Genomic DNA, 22,359 nt, shown 5'->3' with positions numbered 1-22,359 from the left:
ATCTTAATAATCATAATTACAATAAAATCTTATTTCTTATATATAGAGTGTACCTATGGAATGTTCTATACATGCACACATTTCAAAAAAATACTGTATCCTTTTCTGAAAGAAACTGCACTTTTCGTAGCATACTATTAAAATCTTCGTCAAAATATCATAAAAAGCAGCTTTTACCTTTTTAAAATTGTTATAACGGTTTTTGAGATTTGAAGTACGCACAAAATTAATAAAATTTGATAATAAAACAGCTTTGAATTTTAAAAATAAAGCTAGCTAGGAGAATATGTTAATGGTACCTTTTGTTTTATAAGAGTAGCATCGGTTCGTGAAAACCGCATTCCGCGAACGTAAAAAATAACGGAGATATCTGACCACTAGGGTGTCTCAATTTTTTTTCTTATGCTCGCCATATTGAATTATACCAATAGTGCGATGCATCACTGCATCAAATTAAAAGCACTATTTAAATCTAGTATAATCCAGTATGACGCCCTTAAAAAATTATTGCCTTGCTAAAGAAAGAAACGGATAATCAACTTAAAACCACCATCATGTAGTTTGAAAGACTTTGGCAATAAGAAGCAAAAAATATAGAAGGTCCGAAAAAAAAACTTTTATATAGAGTCAAAGATGATGTTATTAAGGGACTTTAATCAGATAGATTTCATCAAATTAAAATTAATAACGTTCGTCAAATTAACGAAAAACATATGGGGGGTACCTCAGGGCAGTGTATTAGGTCCCTTATTTATTTATTTATTAAATAAATAAGGCCTTTATTCGTACCACATAATGTTACAATATTGAAGAAATGAAAATGAAAAATTATCAATTTGTTCTGAATATGCAGGCCGGCGAAGTCTAGCAAATGAATGCTATTATATTATTTGTACTATTATTTATCATATACAGTGACCGCCTAAAGTTCCGCATAAATTCGATAAAAATTAGAGACATGATTTTTTGAGAAAACGCTCGGACCCGTCGATTTTTGTTTTAAGTTGCGCATTATTTCACATAAATTTTTACATACAGGGTGGAACAAAAAAAAAGATGTGACGTCATCGATCATTTTTTAAATGGAATGCTATATTTTTTATTGCATTTATGAAATATAGGCGAAATTCCAAGCAAGTTTCGTATAACACACCTTATCTCAAAACTCAACTGTTTCAGAAATATTTACATTTAACCAACAAGAAAGCAAGTAAGTACGTCTATTTACAAATTAAGATTCAATTCACAATTAAGACACCTTAATTGTAAATTCTATTTACAATTAAGGTTGAAATTGATCCTCATTTACCTCTTGGCAGAAAGCAAGACGGTTTACAAACTCATGTAAAACACTATTAATTATTTCGGGTGATATACGTCTAATTTCATATCTAATTCTATTTTTCAAATCTTTTACTACTTTACAACTTACGCTATTCGACTGATTATTTGAAGAAACTTAAATGCAACCATGTGTGTTTTTTTTACGAAATTAAGAGCGGAGAACAAAGCTTAATAATTTAGTAAAAACCGCATTTTGATATCACATCTCTAACTAAAGTTACAAAAAAAGATGTGTTCATTATAAAGTGAAAACATCAAATATGGTCGTTAAGTTCTATTTACCAGCCGGGTTAAAAATACTGGTGTCTAAATGAATCTTTGTGTAGAGAAACAATCTTGGTATACCAGCTTTTTAGAAATTCCGGAAGGTGGCGTTTATTTATACACTTCTTTATAAAGGAGTTTCATCGGAAATAAATCTATTCAGTATGGGAAAACTATGCATAGGAACGTTTTAAATTTTTGGACAACGTAGCAACAAATAATACCACATGATGTGTTAAAATAAGTTAAAGGAATAATATTGAAAAAAATACAGCAACATATTAGTTGTGTTCATAAAGCAACTAAAAATTAAAGTTTATATAAGACTATCGGTTAGCAGTTTATTCGAGTATAAATAAATAGGTAATTAAATTATGCCAATTTTAATAATAAGTTGGCTTTGCATTTGTTTAAAAAACAAAAAGGCCGGTGACAATTCTGTGACAGCTGCTTAAAAGTTTTCGGTGGTCCTATAAATTTAGGTATTTATTTCGATCAGAGTTTATTCTTTGACTTTAATTTAAAATGCGTCTGTCTTTGCAAGAGTAGGTAAATGTTTCAATCAAATTTTTTTATGAATGTTTCGAAAATGCTACTATAGCTGTAAGGCTGTATGATCAACGTTTTCCTCTAAACCGGCGTCTGAGTAGAGGCATATTTCTTCGTTTGGCCCGTCGTTTTCGGACAACAGGTAGTGTAGTCCATCCAACCTACCGTAGACAAGGTCGCAGGAGAACGGAGGAAAACATAATAAATTATTTGGCCTATGTAGAATTTGATCCGCACTTAAGCATCAGAACTATTTCAGGCGATTTAGGCATACCTCGTTCTGTAGTTTACAGAATTTTGCAGGAACACAGATATAACACAATTTTTCGAAAATAAGTGCCTAGATACTTGCTTAATTTAATTTTTTTTGCATATAGATTTCATCCATTCCATATAGTAGTCGCCAAGCATTAAATCTAGAAGACTATGACAGAAGACTAGATTATTGTCATTGGATGGAGAATATGTTGCTCGAAAATCCAAATTTTCTCAACGAAATTTTATGGACGGACGAAGCAAAGTTCAATAGTAACGGAGGAGTTAACAGACATAATATGCACTATTGGTCTGAAGCTAACCCTCGTTGGATGCGCGAGATCCAGCATCAGGGAAGGTGGAGTGTGAATGTCTGGTGCGGTGTCATAGGATCTCAGGTTATAGGTCCATTTTTATTTGATGAGAGCCTAACTAGAGAACGATATCTTGGATTTTTAAGAAATGAGCTCCCAGCATTATTAGAGGTGCCTCTGGTTATAAGAGCCAACATGTTTTTACAACATGACGGATGCCCGGCTCATTTCGCGGTACAAGTGCGAACGTTCCTTAATCAGCGGTACCCTGATCGGTGGATTGGCAGAGGTAACTTTTTCCCTTGGCCGGCAAGGTAATTTTATCGTTATAGAAACATTATTAGATTACATTGCATATACTTGCAAATCGCCAGATTTAACCTGCCTTGACTTTTATTTATGAAGTAGAATAAAAGCCATTGTATTTTCTTCGATTCCTACCAATAGAGAAAATATGAAACAGCGAATAAGGGGCGCTATTCGGAGTTTACCAGCCGCAGAAATGGAGGCAGCTGTGGAATCAAACCGACGAAGAGTTCAAAATTGTATAGAACACCTCGGCAGGCATTAGATTAGTGTAGGAATTAAAATAATATTATTTTTTATTCTATTTAAAATAAGCAGGATTTTTATCTTTTTATAGTTTAATCGGTACCAAGTGCCAAAACTATCAAAATATTTTTGTCGTATTACAATGACGCGTCGACGTTGAAAAATATTTAAAACGTTCTATGCATATGCATAGTTTTCCTAGTTTTCCCCTAAACATTGATTTATTACCTGATTTATTACCAATGAAACTTCCTGTATAAAGAAGTGTATAAATAAACGGCACCTTCCGGAATTTCTAAAAAGCTGGTATACTAAGATTGTTTCTCTACACAAGGATTCATTTAGACACTAGTTTTTTTAACCCGGCTGGTAAGTAGAACTTAACGACCATATTTGATGTTTTTACTTTCTAATGAACACATTTTTTTTTGTAACTTTAGTTAGAGACGTGATATCAAAATGCGGTTTTTACTATATTATTAAGCTTTGTTCTCCGCTCTTAATACCATAAAAAAACACACATGGTTGCATTTAAGTTTCTTAAAATAATCAGTCGAATAGCGTAAGTTAGAAGTAGACGCCCCCTAGCGGGTTTTAGGAGAATTTTCCAATAATAACTTTTTGTTAGAAAAATGAAGCAATAAAAGAGCTTTTAAATAAAAGTTGTTTAAAAAAAATCGGTGCAGCCAAAGCCTACTTCTTACCATTTGTCTTATTTAAGATAGAAACTCTCCCCACCACTTTATTTGACATTTGACAGAAATGGTTGTCGAAATATTTTTGTCAGGAATACTTTGTAGATTATTTCGATAATATTTTGGGATGCAAGTTGTTAAAGGTTTTTTGGAAAAAATAGACTTGAAGTTTTTAAGTAGCTAGAACGCCCACTAGCGGTTGACCAATGAACTTCAAAATATTTTCCAGCTATTTTTTTTGGGCCACTTTTATACTAATTTTTTTTTCAACGCTCTACGATTATTGGGGCCTGAGATACAGCCGAGGAACATTTTTAATGGGACACACCGAGCCAACCTTTAATGGATCACAGCTGAGACCCATTAATGATAGTCACAGAACAGTATTAGAGCATTTATTTCTAAATATATATACTGACGACACTAATATCAGTCTCGGGTTTAAATTTTGAGTGAGTTATGACGATTTTAAATAGTGAATTAGCAATATTAAATGATTATGTAAAAATAAATTGAAACATGATGCATCAAAAACAAAAGGTGTATTTATTAGTTCAGTAGACATCTTAGCTCTTCCTTAACTATTAAGATTAATGGAAAAGTTTCTAATTGTGTATCCGAAATTAAAAACTTGGTTGTAATTTTAGATTCACAACTGTGTTTTACAAATCATGTTGAGTTTCTATGTAAAAAGTTGGGCTTTTTCTTCACATATCCTCTAATTTGTTTCAATTGGCAAATCATTTAATTTATTAAACAATAATATTTCCCAATTTTTCTCATGCTTTCTGTTAAGTGCTTGTAAAAAAACAGATGTGCAAATACAGCAAAATATATATATTTTTTTATTGTAATACATATAATAAGCATATTGATGAAATATTAAGTAGGCATAATTTGTTAAGTGTGTAGAAGCTTAAGAAAGCAAGTTTAGTTTTAATTTATAAAATCGCAATTATTAGCCAAGCTATTTCGAAAGCTACTTGGAGCGCATATGAAAGTGTTCGTTTATAGAACTAACATTACTAGAGAAATTAAAAAACGTTCCAAATATAAAGATCTTTAGTGGTACTAAGTTGAATATATTTTTAAGAACTAATTAATAATAGGTATGTACTGTATATTATACAGTGAGGAAGTGCAAGTTGGAACAAATTCATTTAAAACTCAGAAGTGTGTTCGAAAAAAAAACGCTGGGACACGTTAATTTTTATTAGTTTAGCGATTTTTTTGATGAGAGTATACAGGATCGACCAAAAATGAGCTACGACTATCAACTTAATTTTTTTAAATAGAAACACCAATTTTTTATTTTATTTTTTAATTCTATAGAAAATTTTAAGTGTATTTTGAATACCATGTCCTATACCTAACATCAATATTTATTAAGAAATTTGCGATTAAATTTTTTATAAATAACCATGAATTTTTGAAACAGTTTATATAAAAAACAAAACAAAAAAATTAAAATAAATGTTCAAATTGTTGACTATAACTACCCGACAGTAACCAAGTCGATATTCAAATTCTTGTAATACTTTACTTATTGTTTGAGGCCGGATTTGTTGTATTTCGGCTCTAATTCTATTTCTTAATTCTTCTAAACTTTCAGGTTTATCAAAATAAACTTTAGATTTTAGATAATCCCATAGATAAAAATCCAATGGGGTTAAATCTGATGGCGACCTTGCTGGCCATTCAATCAAACCTCCCCTCCCAATCCATCTATTTGGGAAAATGTTTATAAGGTAATCTCGTACTGTTCGTGAATAGTGTGGGGGGAGGGGCGCCATCCTGTTGAAACCATATCGAATCTGTCGGTATAAATGGGTTTTCACCATTTAGATAAAGCGCAATTAAAGTAGGTCCTCTCTGATTTTGAAACAACTCTAAATAATTTTCAGCGGTAAGTGCCATCAATAAAATAACGACCTACAAGTGACGTGCCCACAATTCGTTAAACTTCTTGGGAAATTGTGTGTGACTGTCCATACTCCAGTGTGGATTTTCTGGTGCCCAATAACGAAAATTTTGCCTAATTACAGAACCATTTAAAAAAAACTTGCCTAGTCGGAAAAAACAATCTTAATTAAAAATTGTGGGTTTGCATTACATTTATTCTTCATTATTTCGCAAAACTCTATTCTGCGGATGTGATTATTTTCAATAAGCTCCTGAATTAAATGAATTTTATGTGGATGCCATTTATTCCTATGCAAATATTTAAGAACAAATGAATTACTAACCGACTGATCTGCAGCAGCTTGTGGAGTTGATTTATGTGGATTTTCTTGTAAATCGAGTAAAATATCTAACTTACTGACATTTACGTAAAGTAATCATACTGTTTCCATGCGATTAAATGGTGACAAGGTGTCAACAATCAAATATAGGGTAAGGTCGCCCATATTGAACTACTTTTGACAAAACTGGCTGTTACTTATATAATAAATTTAGAATAATTAATTTAAAGGGTCTGAAAGATGAACCGCCTATTTTATTAAAATTTGGTGACCATAAATGACATTTTTGGAATGTCAACACATTTTTAAATTGATATTAAAAAAATATTTGCCAGTGGTTCATTTTGGGAAACGGGTTGCACAAGTTGAACCCTCGGTGTCCCAAATTGAACCTACACACAATATGGAATCAAGAAACGCATAATAAATTAAAGAAATAATGCCATCCAAAAAATAAATAAAAATCTTTATTTCTATAAAATAAACCATTTATACAAATTAACACTGGCTTGCAATATTGCCAAAGAGAATCAGTACCTGCAAAAACAAAATTTTTATTCTCAAAAAAGAAAACTCGACGAGAAAGATTACGTCGACCAATTTAGAAAAAAAGATAACACTTTCTGGCTTAGACTAATGTAAGAAAATAAAGGCTTATTAACTAAAGTTAGGTAAATACAAAGAATCAGAACAGAACTTTTAGTTTTATAAAAGGAAACTTATAAACTAATAAAAAGAACCGTTAACAAACGCACGAATTACAAAAAAATACTTTTTTTTTGGGACCTACCCCTACGCAGCTGCAGTGGAACCATGTTTTGCATTTTAGGCATTGAATCATGTCCCTGCATTCGTCCAATTCACACTCCCCACAGAACCATTTTTCCGATTCCTGTTTCATTAAGTCTTTTGTTTTTGGGCCTTTGTTTATTAGCCTGTTTTCCTTTACAGGTTCTTTTATTTTTTTATTTTTATTTTTTTCCACAATGGCCTCAAGATCGTCCCTATAAGCACTACTAGTTATTTCCACTGACTTTTGAATGCCTCTACGTCTTTTTGTTACATTCTCATTTACAACTGTTTTGGGTATAGGGGCGACTTCATCTAATAGTGATGCCGTGGATGTTGAAGATTGGTTCAAATCGAGGACTGGTGGTTCGGACACAGACGTGGAGCAGTCCCGTTGTACTGTCTTCCTTAGTGTCCGATTAGTTCCTTCAATTTCCGAAGCATCATGTTGGTCGTCTGTCTGAGTAACATTTGGCATTAAAGCATCAGCAGCAATGAAATCAGATTCTTTAAAGACATGCCTATCAATAGGCCAAACACCTGATACCCTGAAACCATTCACTGCCGTTTCAATGGTTGCCGCTCTTCCATATGCTTCATTTAAGAGCTCTGCTACTTGAAATTGGGAAACCATTCGTCCAATATTGCTCCTTAACCATTTTTCTGAAGCCTGAGTGTAATATACCTCTAATGGTTTGAAAAAGAATCTATCTAGTGGCTGTAAGCGATGAGTGGTATGACCCGGTAGTTGAACCATTATCACACCATTTTCTCTTGCTAGAAGAAGAGCTTCAAGATTTTTACAATGTGTTGTGTGCCCATCTAGCAGAAGTAGCACCTTATTGTCCTTTGTAGGACAAACCGTATTTATGAAATGCTGCAACCATTTCACGAATATCTCGCTGGTGATGTATCCGGAATCCGATATCATGATTTTACTTCCAGGTGGAGCTCTATTACCTAGTTCTGGGGTAAGCCTCTTGCGCTTAAAAATTATCATAGGTGGCACGTAAAAGCCTGATGCACTCACACAACAAACTATTGTTGTATAAACACCACGTTCTCCGCTAGCCACAGAACCGACGATCTTGGATCCTTTGGCCGTGACAACCTTTTGACATTTTTTGGCTACGGTGGAAAAACCAGATTCATCCATGTTAAAGATGGTTGTTGCCTCGATTTTGTGCTCATCACACAATTTTTCCAGTAAGTCGTAGAATTCCAGAACGTTTTCCTTGTTAAATCCTTTAATCCTATTGAGTGAAGCGGATTGAGGTTGACGCAGTGATAAATTGGGGTGTCTCTTCATAAATTTGTAGTACCATTTCTTACCCGCAATTCTTTTTTCTTTGTTGAACTGATGAGGGATTTTGTGTTTTTCAGCCAAATCAAAAGCAATCTTTCGAATATCACGTATAGTCAATCCAAAAAGGCAGTTTGCAAATTGAACGATACGCTCACAAAGTAGTTCTTCAAGTTCACTGTCAAATGTAGTACTTCTTCCAAACGATTTCTTTGTACCCTTGGCTATTTTATTTGTTTCTCGTACATGCCGAAGTAGTGTGGCTTTGGGAATGTTATATTCCCGATAACAGTTATTCAAGCCCTTTTCACCAGAGTTATAGGCAGCTAATGCCTTCTCCAAATCGGCCGCCGACCACTTTCCATAATTTCCTCTTTTCGCCATCTGCAAAAAAATACATACAGAGTGTAACTAAATTGATGATCAATATTGATACCACGTGTTCTTGAGCCAAAAAAAGGACAAGAGTTCATGTAGGTAACAATTTTTCCTGCGGCACTCCGTTGCCGAGATACAAGGTGCTAAAATTAAACAATGCCATATTTTTATTGAACTAAAAAAACGGTACGCTACTGCTTTTTTTAAAATAAAAATTATTTTTGTAATCTTCCATTAGTTTCTAACAAAAATGTCCTTTCAACTTTTTTCTGTGCGGTGAACGGTTTTTAAGTAAAAAAATAAAATTCATTTATTTGCATGACCTGTGATCTTTAAGGATGAAGCAAATGCAGGTAAATACATTTTATTTTTTTACTCGGAAATTGTTCACTGCACAGAAAAAAGTTAAAAGGACATTTTTGTTAAAAACTAATGTAAGATTACAAAAATAATTTTTATTTTAAAAAAAGCAAGAGCGTACCGTTTTTTTTTTAGTTGAATAAAAATGTGGCATTTTTTACTAAAGTAAAAAAAGCCAAAGCACCCTGTATCTCGGATACGGAGTGCCGTAAGAAAAAATATTACATGAACCTTTTTTTTTTGGCTCAAGAGTACGTGGTATCAATATTGACCATCACTTTAGTATTATACCCTGTATTTATTACATTTAGATAAATATTTTATAAAAAAAAAAAAACAGTTGCTTAAATTGAACGCCGGTTTAACTTAGGATACCGTTTGGGGTTCAACATGAGCAACCGGACAAAATTTTAAACGTAACCTGATACTTCAAAACGAATAGATTTTCAATGCATTCAAATATGCTTAAAATATTGCTTAGAATATGTAGTGTTTATTGTTATTAATACATTTGCTCTTACCTTTTTTATGAAGTCTTAATCTGCTTAGTTACACACCGAAAAATTTACATAAAATATGGCTTCTTAACACATCAACAAATGCACGAACACTGTTGTTGTGGAAAGAAACCACGTGCCGCGAAATAAAGTGGTCTGGGAATCTTGATTTGGAAAAAAAATTATAGACGGCGCTAGGTCCTCTCGTAGTGGGAAATTTTAAGGAGGTTCAATTTGGGAGGCGGTTCAATATGGGGGCCCTTACCCTACCTGTTAAAAAACTATGAAAAAATATGTTTGAATATGATCAAATGACCAAAACAGTTGCAAATTTAATAATAATGTTAGTATTAGGTATAAGACATGGGATACAAAATATACTTAAAATTCTTCTATATCTAAAACTCAGAATTTAAAAATGGAATAAAAAATAGGTGTTTCCTTAAAAAAAATGAAGTTAATGGTCGTTGCTTAATTTTGGTTCACCCTGTAAATATATATAAAAAAATATAAAATATATATAAAATAATATATAAATTCATCATCAAGAAAATCGAATCTGAATTTTAAATGAATTTGTTCCAACTTTCGCGTCCTAACAGTATAGTTTAAGTTATTACGATATGTACAATTGTAGTTATTACTATATTTTATAAGATTAGCAGCCAGTCCTAAATACGAGCTTCGCTCGTACTTTGGTTGGGTTGGGATTAGTAGAAATCTTCCTTCATTTTGATCAAGTTTTTTAAATACAATACGCTCCGGCAACGCTACTCATCGCGTTATATGTCTTACAAGTTTTGAATTTACGGTTTTTGGGGTATCAGGCTTCAGAGAACCATTATAAGATAAGAACTCCTCTCAAATTTAAGTATGCCTTAATAAAATCGTATGCAGAATTTTTTCAAAACTTTGTAAAAATTAAAGAATTTTATCCTAAATAAACCTTAAATACCAAATTCCAATCAAACCGGACTGATAGGAATAAAGTTTTGATAGTCACGTGACCTAAAAACTTAATATTTCGAATATTTGCAAAAAATTAATAATTATACCTTAAGTCAACCCTAAATATTAAATCTCATTCAAATCGGGCAAATAACAAAAAAGTTAAAAAAATATATAATTCCACATAAAATATAATATATTCAATCCAATTTGATTTGTTTTTATCATTAGGACTAACTTTATTGTAATTTTTGTCTAGCAAAATGCCTTGTATGGCCACTGTATCGCATAAATATTATAACACACAGTTAATTCTTAAAACGTCAAAACTTTGCTGAATTATCAGGGCTAAAAGGACACGATTCGGTAAAAGATATGCCTATATTCGGATTGTCCAGAGTCTCTTGAATATTTGCATACCAGTTTCAGGAAGTTCTGAGCTATTTTAATCATTTTATCAATGAAATTAGGAAGCAAGTCCAAGCCGATTCATCCACTTTGACGCCATGTTGTCAAAACCGCCGTAAAAGACGCCATTAAAATTGCGCGTAGATGTCAAAATCGACCATTTGCAGACGATGGTTCAGGGTATAAAAGAAGGTTTTTATCTTATGATTTGTACATGGTAAAATAGTAGAAAGCTTTAGGAATAGATTAAAAGCAATTCTGTCCCGATTCCAATCAGTTTCAGTAGTTAAATTTCGATTATAAAAAGAGTGTTCTTTCGGCGAAAATCGCCGTTTTCGTTGCCATGGAGACGCGGCCATCGGTTGCTTTGAGATTTATCAGTGTGCAGGGTGATTTTTAGCGATTTTTCGCGCTTGGTACTTTTTTGAAAAAAAAAATACTTTTAGGGTCCTTGAAAAATGGTAAAAAAATAAATTTTAGTATGTTATAGTAAAATGAATGGCGCATTTGCTCGATTAATTTTGGTTTACCCATGACATCTAGGATACGCACAATTTCCAAAATGAAAAAATATTTAAAAAGTCATAACTTAAAAACGGGTTGGGTTGGGAGTACTAGAAGTACTAGAAGTACGGTTGATATTGGAAAACATTCTCCTTATCACACTCTACAAACTGTTCATAAGCCATTTGGCTCTAGGTGGCCCCACTAAAAAGTTATTAAAATTAGAAAAAAAAATGTGAAAAAGGGTATTCTCAAATGAACAGTGTGAGCACTGTTAAATGATACCGTTAAACTTGAGACGTCATTTTATTCCAAAAAAATGCAGGCTTAATTATAATCCAAATGAGGTTTTTTCTAAATTTTTCAACATTAAAATTTTACACAAAAAAAACTGGAAAAAAAAACAATTTCTTTAATTTTTATCCCAAAAAAAAAACATTTTTTTTTAATCCCTTAATAAAATTTAGTAGTTTTAGATGGGGCGCACATAACTTCTGTGAGTCATTATTTCCGCAAAGAGACCGTTCAACCACCGTCTATAGATTACAACAAGTCAGACCACTTCCTATACCGCCCGTGTTAAAGCAAAATTGACCTTGAATCCCGCTGTTTACTGCGTACGAGCGTTTACCAGGGTTTATCGTAAATATCGATGAAAGCAAATTCTGAGGCGCGCTGATTATTTTTATACGAGGAGTATTCATAAGAAGTATTTTAAGTCATAAAATAAGAACTTTTTTTATAGGACTGGAATAGAATGTGTTTATATGACAGTGTTTCTTAATTATTAACGTTTTTACACATTTTTTATATTAGCTTCACTTCTTTGCCTTTATGTAGCAATGTTTGTATCTATGTATATAACAAATCTAAGAATTCTATTTAAACTATAACTTCTACTTTGTCAGATTGTTTTCAAATTTTGTAGGTGCTTGGCTTTCGATAACAAGGACAGTTTTTAAAATGTTTTTGAGTTTCCCTTTTCTAAAATTGGTGTATCTAGAAGTTTTGATCAGTTCAATGAATTTGAACTTTTAAATAAATTGGAAGCGTTTAATATGGCGGATTCAAAATGGCTGCCTTTTAAGTCAAATATAATATATAAAAAGTGAATTTGAAAAAAACCTTACTTGTTGAATTGTTTAAATTTGCTACATTTTTGGGAGTCTTATCAAAAAATACAAGTTTTTACTTAATATTTGTTGAAATTTTAGAGATGAATATTCAAAAAATAAATCTAAAGTCAAAATAAATAAACAATTAGAAAACACATTTAAACGCACTAAAAAATATAAAATAATTTGAATACGGTATGGGTTATTTTAATTTTTGAATTAGGTCGTTTTAAAAATACAAAAGCGCAAAAGAATAACAAACAATTATCATAATAAGCGCCAAATAAGTAGTTTTGTAAATTATATACTTTGTATTCATTTGTGGATATAGTAAATATATATAAAATATGTTAAAATATCAACATTTACCGGGTCTTAAACGCCGACATTGGTGGCCGACAAAAAGAACTGGGGTGTGTTGGTTTGGGATAATAGGTTGTAAAATCGGCTAAAACTATTCCAGTAACATTAGGGGGAGAAAATAAATAATAAACTATTTTTTAAGATTGTAATACTTTTATGTAAAACACAAAATACAGAACAAAATATTTAACATATAGGGATGAAATACATACTACTTTATCATTGGGTAATTATATTTATACAAGTAGTATGTAACCAAATTATTTTCTAAAACGCTACAAGCAAAAACTCTCTCGCGAAACGGATGCACACAAGTTAACGTACTTGCGAAAACTAAATCCGGGTTCTACCTTCTACCCAGCCGATGCAAGGCGAGGTGAGGAACGGGGGGTGGGGCAATCGATTTCAGGGCCGCTCGAGTGGTCTGACTTGTTGTAATCTATAGACGGTGGTTCAACCGTCAGAGGGGCTACAATATTACACATGTTTAAAACTTTAGACGTTAAAAAAAATACTTCCTGTATGCTGAGAATAACGAAAAAATATAGATACGATATTCAAAGAACCGTTGCGACCTGATCGAATTGTTTTGACCAAAATCGAAGGAAATTTTTTTTTTTTAATTTAAAGGCGTCCTAGTCCTAAACAAAAAATTAAATGAAAATTTTTAAATAATCATGTGCTAGCTCCATATTTCTAAATTATAAAAAAATATACATTATTTCTCTACCGCGAACACAACCAAGGGTAAAAATAATTTGCTGACCAAAAATCAAAATGTGCTACCAAAGCTATTTATCATCAAAAACTATGCGAAATCGATAACTGATGTTACTATACATACAGTGCTTTTCTTTGAAGTCCCCCCCCACATTTATTTTTTGAACGGGTCAAAAAAAATTTTTGAAACTTAGCATAAGTAAATTGGTCTATAGATACTATTTTTCACTGTAAACTAGGTAGTTGTAAATTCCAAGATGGCGGCTGGGCGACATCTTGAGAAAAAATTTTAAATAGAAAGGGGGGTCGTGTGATACCTCATTTTAAAGGTCTCAATAAGTACTTTATAACCCTGAAATATTAGACTCATATCTTAACTCGTTTCAAAATGGCGGCCTAATAAAAAAGTATTTTTTTTTATTTTAACGTTTTACATTTTTATGATTTTTGAATAGGTAAAAATCAGCGTACGAAAATAAATGCGTCACTATTTTATTTTGACATAAAAACGACAGTTCTAAATGTCAAAATAACACATAAGCGCCATCTTGAATAAATGCATTAAATAGAAATCTTGTGTTACCATTTAAAAGGTTTTATTAAGTACTTTTAATATTTATTACATGGACTCGGTGGACTCCGTTTTGACCTGTCTAAAAGTAACAGCCAAAAAAGAGTAATTTACCGGTTAAGGAAAAATATCTTACAATTTTTTTTCGAGTTTTTTTAATAGCTATTTGGTTTTTGGAATGTCTAAATAATGTTCAATAACCTTTAACGTGAAATGTGACATACGAGGGCGGTTCAGTAAGTCTTTAGAAACCAAAAAGTTAATCTTTAAATCCAAAATTCAAAATTATAAATTATTTGTATATTATTATTAAAAACGTTAATAAAATCGCAACAGTGTATTTTTTTGGCTGTTACTTTTAGACAGGTCAAAACGGAGTCCACCGAGTCCATGTAATAAATATTAAAAGTACTCAATAAAACCTTTTAAATGAGGTAACACGCAAGATTTCTATTTAATGCATTTATTCAAGATGGCGCTTATGTGTTATTTTGACATTTAGAACTGTCGTTTTTATGTCAAAATAAAATAGTGACGCATTTATTTTCGTACACTGATTTTTACCTATTCAAAAATCATAAAAATGTAAAACGTTAAAATAAAAAAAAATACTTTTTTATTAGGCCGCCATTTTGAAACGAGTTAAGATATGGGTCTAATATTTCAGGGTTATAAAGTACTCATTGAGACCTTTAAAATGAGGTACCACACGACCCCCCTTTCTATTTAAAATTTTTTCTCAAGATGTCGCCCAGTCGCCATCTTGGAATTTACAACTACCTAGTTTACAGTGAAGAATAGTATCTATAGACCAATTTACTTATACCAAGTTTCAAAAATTCTTGTTGACCCGTTCAAAAAATAAATGGGGGGGGGGAATTCAAAGAAAAGCACTGTATAAGTGCTTGCTACCAAAAAATAATCGAAATAGCACCCCTCTAAGGGGTAGTTTGTTCTTATCAATTTCTAATAAAAATGTGCTACCATAACTATTTACAGCCGGAAACTATTCAAAATCGATAACTGATGTTACTATACATATAAGTGCTTGCTACCAAAAAATAATTGAAATAACACCCCTCTAAGGGGTAGTTTGTATTTGTCAATGTCTAATAAAAACGTGCTAAAGTCCAGTGCAACGATATAGATTGACAAATACAAACTACCCCTTAGAGGGGTGTTATTTCAATTATTTTTTGGTAGCAGGCTGTCATACATATACTGCTATTAGATATTAAGTTTGAAAAGTTTCTGTCTGTAAATAGCTTTTGTAGCAGGCTTTTATTCTTGGTCAGCAAATTACACACAACCCACAACCAAAGTTATAAGCACTTTTATCCGATAGGTCCGAATTTTGTGCAGAAACTCCCCAGCGGGATAGGCCCTCTATAAGACCTCCACTCTTATAAAAAAAATATTTTTTTTTAATCCCAATAGTCAACCTCGAATTTAGGATACCATGTACATTCATTAGTTTAGACGCAATGTAGTTAATTAAATTGTAAATAATATAAAAGTTCGCATCATGAGGCTGTTGACGTATAATGTCAGCTGATGATCAATTACGATAAACGTTAATTATCCTAGAATCTCACCTTAAGACTAAATAATGGTTTTAGAACCAATTAAATATTAAATATAAAAATATAGAATATTTATTTAATTAGCATTAAAACTGAATACAATTTTGGCGACAAATTTTAAACAACAGAAAACATGGGTGCGCAACTGTTGGACAATTCCAATTTAAATATACGCCACGCCACGCATCGCTTAATTGGAAAACTTCAAGGATGTTTAATGATAAGAAAGCCACCATAACTAATACCATCCTATCATTAAATTAGCGTTAAAGCACCGACGGCACGTTTTTTGGCACCTCTTTTTTATATGGACAAGAATTTTTAAATACAGGTATATGTGTTATTAATTATTGCTAGAGTAATAAGATTTAGATATACTTTAAATATATAAACTAGTTTTATAAATTTTGCCTTAAAGAATTTTTATACTTTTTTAGTCTCTTTATTGTTTTTTTTTATGCAACCTATGCTGTAAGAGGTAAATAAATATTCAATATTTTCTAAATAGGAAGCAGTAACTCCCTCAGTATAAAAAATATCAAATCCAAAAATAAACAATAAAATCAATAGACTTACATCATTCCGGCTTCGCAGGGTCGATCGTTTCGGCCGCAATAACACATCCTTAAAATCTAGTTTGATTTCGTTAATAATATTAGGCATTTTACACTGGTGTGTAAACCGAAAAAATCTAAAAAGTGTAAGCGCTACTATTGTAGAGGCCGGTTAAAAATAGCGTTCAGTTTCCTACAGTGAACCGCAGCGGTTATTACGTCAAAATGCAAATAGAAAAGCGTTCCCGCGACTCCCTGCTTGCGAATCAATTTATTTTTCGAATGCTCATGAAAATCGCGCGCAGTCGCTTCAAGTGTGAATTTTATGGCAGAATGCTGTAATTTTATATTGAACTTAGTTGAGAGGTTTATTCAAAGCTGGCGTAATGGACTGAAAAGGTCTGTTATGTTTTATTTACATGTAATTCAAACACAAATTAGGCAGCAGTGATTTTGATCCATAGCATATATTAATTTTGAAAAAGGTCATCAGTTAAATCAAATGTCTATTCCAAATTTTTGGTGTTAATATAAGTTATACCTACCTAATATTAAACTTGCTTACTTTTTTTTGTTGGTTATACATAGGTCAAAATAATTACTTCAGACGATCGATTTAGACATTTTGGGCGACGTTGCGATCTCTATGACAACATCCTCAGCACACTAGAATATACACAAAAACACAAACATTATCATACATTCTGACAAAGGATATAATAACGAGAATACAAAAAAATAGAAATCCTACAAATGGTAACCTGGTACATAACATTACATATCAGAAGCCAACTTATAAGGACGTTTGGAACGCTTTTTGTTCTCTAAGGGAGGAGTTGCTTGCCGAGGATTTAAGAACTAGTAACTGTATACAGTGTGACCCATTTGTTTTCGGGTCATCCTCATAAAAAGTTTATTTTTGATGCGACTTTGCTCGGATTTTTTTTTTAATGTTAGGTCCAGAAAAACTGCATCATTATAACAAAAAAAAATTCTGCCATGCAAATTTCAAGGCTTACTAATGTCAGTTTTTAAGGGCCAAATTTTAAGAAACCATGCTAGGCATTTTTTTTTGCAAAAAATTGTGCACACCACTAGATTCGGCATCTCCCAAAGCGGCCTTATACCAAATTTCACCAAAAAATATTAAGTAATAACAATTTTATAACAAAAAATAAAAAGGGAAATTATGCATTTATTTACATTTAAAAATGTGTAGATAGTCATGAAAAAAACAAATTGAACAAAGATAGTACAAGCAAATAACAATTCCAAACTAAATACAAATAAAAACGAATAATAAACTAACAAAAATAAATACAAATAAAATAAAAACAACAAACAAAAAAATTAAAAATTAACCGCTACTAAATTTTTGAAATTTCTACTAATCCACCATTGTTTTCTATGCATTTTACATTCCTTTTGCCTACATTTGAAATAACTTTACGGACTTCCTCTGGAGTAATTTCTAAACAAACCTGGATTATTCTGACTTGTAGATCTTCTAAATTTTGAGGTCTTGATTTGTACACTTTTTCTTTAAGTAAGCCTCAGCGAAAAAAATCAAGTGGCGTTAAGTCAGGGGATCTCGGTGGCCACTCAACGAAAGGACTGTTTCGTCCTATCCAACAATTTTCAAAATGTTGATTTAACCAGTCTCTTACTAAACGAGCATTATGGACAGGACAACCATCTAATTGAAACTTCAAATTAAGGTGATATCTTAAGGGTAAATCTTCTAATGCGTTCGAAAATTTATTCTCAAGAAAATTGAAAAATTCAATTGTATTCAAATTACCATTAAAGAAAAAAGGGCCAATAATTTTGTCGCTTAGTATTCCACATCAAATGTTAATTTTTTGCGAATACTGTATTTATTTGCATACCTTACATTTATTATAAATTCTGGATTCTGCACGGACCAGTGGCGGCAATTTTGACTGGAGACTACGCCATTTGTGGTAAAAGTGGCTTCATCGCTAAAAAGCATTTCATCTAGAAAGTTTCTGTTGTTTAAATATTCTCCCTGAAGCCAATAGCAAAACTCCAATCTTCTTGCCTGGTCACCATCCTCTAAGGTGTGCAAAAATTTTGGCTTAAATGCTTTTATGTTATTTTTTTGCAAACATCTTCTTATACTTTCGCTGGGGATGTTAAGGACCAAAATAGCCGTTCTGTAAATGTAAAATGTAATTTTCATTTCTTCTGAGCCCACGTCGTCCATTATGTCTATTTTGAAGTAGATTTTTCGAAACAGATCCTGTTTCATTGAAAATTTTATTAACACGTTGCACAGTACTTAGACTAACTGGTCTATCAGGATGCCTAATATTAAATTCTCTGACAGCTTCTCTCATCGAACGCGTGTTACCACCAACAAAACGAACAATTTTGATTTTTTCTCTTAAATTTAAATTTTCCATGATTACTAATACTATCTAAACACGTTCTATTACTACTTTTGACAGTTCGATGTCAAATGTGACAATTCAATATTTCAATAATTTTTAGAGACAATTTAGAAGTAAAGCGCATTTCTTTTTTTTATCATAAAATTGTTATTATTTAATATTTTTTGGTGAAATTTAGTATAAGGCCGTTTTGGGGGATGCCAAATCCAGTGGTGTGCACAATTTTTTGCTAAAAAAATGCCTAGCATGGTTTCTTAAAATATGGCCCTTAAAAACTGACATTAGTAGGCCTTGGAATTTGCATGGCAGATTTTTTTTTGTTATAATGATGCAGTTTTTCTGGACCTAACATTAAAAAAAAAACCCGAGCAAAATCGCACCAAAAATAAACTTTTCATCAGGGTGACCCGAAAACAAATGGGTCACACTGTATATCTTAATTATTATGAGATATGTACCTTCTTTAACTGATATAAATACATCAATATTAAGATTATTTATTGGGGTCAAATTCCTATCGATAGGTATTATTTACCCCATATAACGTTCTATGAAACGGAATATACAATATTGGCTGGTATCTTAGTTGTTGATACCATACATTAAAGCCAATGGATACAAGTTTAACCGTTATTCCATCATACTCTAATCATGGTTCTCTATTCTAGTGCATTCCTTAAAAACACATACTATAAGGAAACTGTGTGATGTCTAAAAGGACAGAGCCTTAATAGTAGTGACACACTGAATGGCTGTACCATTGACAGATAAGGAAGACGGGAGCCTATTCAGTTTGCGCGTAAAACTAATAAATACGTACTAATAAAAATTATGTTACGATTTAGATTTTTGGTATACCAAACACACAATCTATCAATGGTCTTGGTGCAGAAGATCCTGATCTAATGGACTTATAATAGATATCCAAAACTTCAAATCATCAGCTATTTTACTATTTAGTCATCAAACATTTACTGTTCTCAAAACAATAAGTAATGTAGCGTGTTCCCGTTCGTTAAGTGTGAATTAAAACAATCGAAAATAGTCAACTAATTTATTTACACACTTCACCATGAAAAACACGGTCACTCACGACTACTAGAGATATTTATTTTTACTGTATTTATTTACAGCTATTTAAATCTTGCGCGAATATTCCGAACTTGACTTTAATGAACTGAAAACTAACGGCGAACTCCTTATATACTTGCAGAACCCTGTTTCGGAAGATTTCCGCTAATCTTCAAGACGTCGTCCAGTATATCACTTGTGTCATTCCGGAATGATGGACAATCAGCTCTTTCCTCAGTGTTTACGATATCGTTACAGTAATATTATACAAATAAAATAAAGAGTAGAGGCGAACAATGTCTGCCTTGAGGGACACGTGGATTGACTTATATGATATCAAACTATTTTTTACATGCTGCACACGGCCAAACAATAAACTGGAAAATTATAACACTAACTGCCAATAAAAATGCAGCTCCACTAATAGAATACGAAGGTTAACATGATCGAATGCCTTGGAAAAGTCAGTAGAGATAGATTCTAGCTATTCATACCCTTCTATGATCTTCAGAATATCTGTTTGGCAGGTAATCAAACTTGTAGATTTGTTTTGACAAAAAACATGTTGAATCTCAGATATAAAATGTTTGCATAACTAGCAAATCTGTTGGGCAGTTAGAGAATAAACAGCTTAGGAATGGACATAGATACTGCGATAACTTTCAATATTATCTTGGACGTGTCAGTTGCGAAGCAACATTCAAGCTGTGTGTGTTGGAGTTTTTTTTTCATTTATCGAAGTTTTGTTTTTTTGTTTATTATGGCACAACAAAATGCTGAACTGGATTTTAATGGATGCCTGTGCAGCTCCTTAGCAGCAACAAACATTTTTTTTTCAATAAAAGGATGCACCCACCATTTTCTTTTTGTTGCCTTTTTATTTCTTTTTCTATTCCGCAAATACCAATAAATTGCAACCACATCCTCGTCTTCACTCGATGACATTTTGAACTAAACTGAACCAGAGACAAACAAAGAGACGCGCAACTGTGCGCTAATAAAATATCCGATTACTTTCCATCTTTGTCTCTCTTCGTGAAAGGTAAACGTAGATGGCGCAGATAGCGTTTGCCGCCATAATTCAAACCTCGGCTATTAAGCATTTAATTATTTATTTTAATTAAAATCAGCCGTTATGTCTCAGAAGTCAGAACATCATAATTATGTTCTGAGACAGAACGGCTGATTTTAATTAAAACAATGCAATCAAAATTTAAATTGGGGAACTAAATAAACTAAATATAATTCTGAAACATTTTGTATTGTATTTTCAGTATATGGTATAACTATAATATGTGCATGCATTTTCTTAATTATTTTCATAATTTATAATTTAAGATGGTAATAGTAACATGCATATACATAAATGCAATTAAAATATAGAAACATTTTAATTATCACAGTACTATAATAATATTCCAAAAAATATATCCTTTGGTGTAACAATTTTTAATTTTTTTTTAATGTTTTTTTTGCAAATCTCTTAATTTTTCCTTTTGAACCTCCATGGAATACCTATTTTAACTACAGCCTTGACAATTACCTTAATGAACATATTTCTGTTCCTAACACAAATCAAAACACTAAAATCTGTATCCTACAAAAAACTACAACTACTAACTACTGTAACCAAGTTCACCTAAATCCGGTAGGTAATAAAATACGTAAAGTTTAAGCACTCGTCCAAAATCTCAACTAATGATTAAAACAAAACAAAATTAATCAGCAACAACTATTCAGCCATATTGAAATTCACGGGTTCATGTTGAGCAAGGATTGCACTGTTGCCGTACTTAATTATAATTTTAGAAATACTAGAGAATTGGACACAAGCTATCTCGTATTTTTGCATTCATTTAGACGGAGATGGAAGAATGTTTTCTCTCGACTGCTCTGATAACTAAATACATTTAGCATTGCGAAAGATTGGTATTGTGGCGCCACCTTAGCTCACCTTTTATAAGGTAAGAGAGAGACAACGAAATACAATATATACAGATTAAAGAGAGCAACAACAATAGGATAAAAATTTCTATTTAGTTGTACGTCTCTTTGGTTGTCTCTGACTGAACAACTAAACGTAGGAAACACGAAATGCGTATCTTTGGTGGGGCAACTGCATGTCGTCTGAAAGTGTCCAGGCGAAATCGTATCGCCTTCGCGTCGCCGTCGCGTATCTTTGGTGGGACGACGGCCTTCATCTTCATAGGATGCTGTATAGTAAAGGCTAGTAGGATTTTCTTCGTTTAGTTTAAGAAGCTTTACTTGCGTAGTCTTTAAGGATTTAAAGCCTGTCAAACCTATCTTGTCTCACAATGTTTTAAGTGAATAAAAATCCCGATGACCGAATTCATATTTATGACAGGGTTGCTTCTCTTCATTTTTGCTGTACGAATAATTTACGCATACTGACTAGTATCTAGTTTAATTTTGTTACAGCCTTTTCAATACTTGAATGAAGAAAATCTCATTTTCTCTGTCTATGGCCGCTTAATAGATATTTATAAGTTATTGAGCATATTATTGGGTATTTAGACAGAACATAAATATACATATATAGTAACT

General features: G+C 32.2%; 1 protein-coding gene across 1 annotated transcript in view; it reads right to left on the bottom strand.

Annotated features, from left to right (window-relative positions):
• Positions 1–16,566, bottom strand: part of LOC126739996 (GMP reductase 1-like) — a 72,292-nt gene extending 55,726 nt beyond the window's left edge. The window contains exon 1 of the mRNA XM_050445843.1: positions 16,332–16,566. Within this exon, the coding sequence (XP_050301800.1) occupies positions 16,332–16,418 (87 nt within the window). The 5' untranslated portion in view covers positions 16,419–16,566. The remainder of the gene's footprint in view (positions 1–16,331) is intronic.
• Between the last annotated feature and the right edge of the window lie 5,793 nt (positions 16,567–22,359).

This window comes from Anthonomus grandis, chromosome 8 (assembly GCF_022605725.1).
Source record: "Anthonomus grandis grandis chromosome 8, icAntGran1.3, whole genome shotgun sequence".
Classification (NCBI taxonomy): Eukaryota; Metazoa; Arthropoda; class Insecta; order Coleoptera; family Curculionidae; genus Anthonomus; species Anthonomus grandis.
This window is presented reverse-complemented; position numbering and strand designations above follow the sequence as displayed.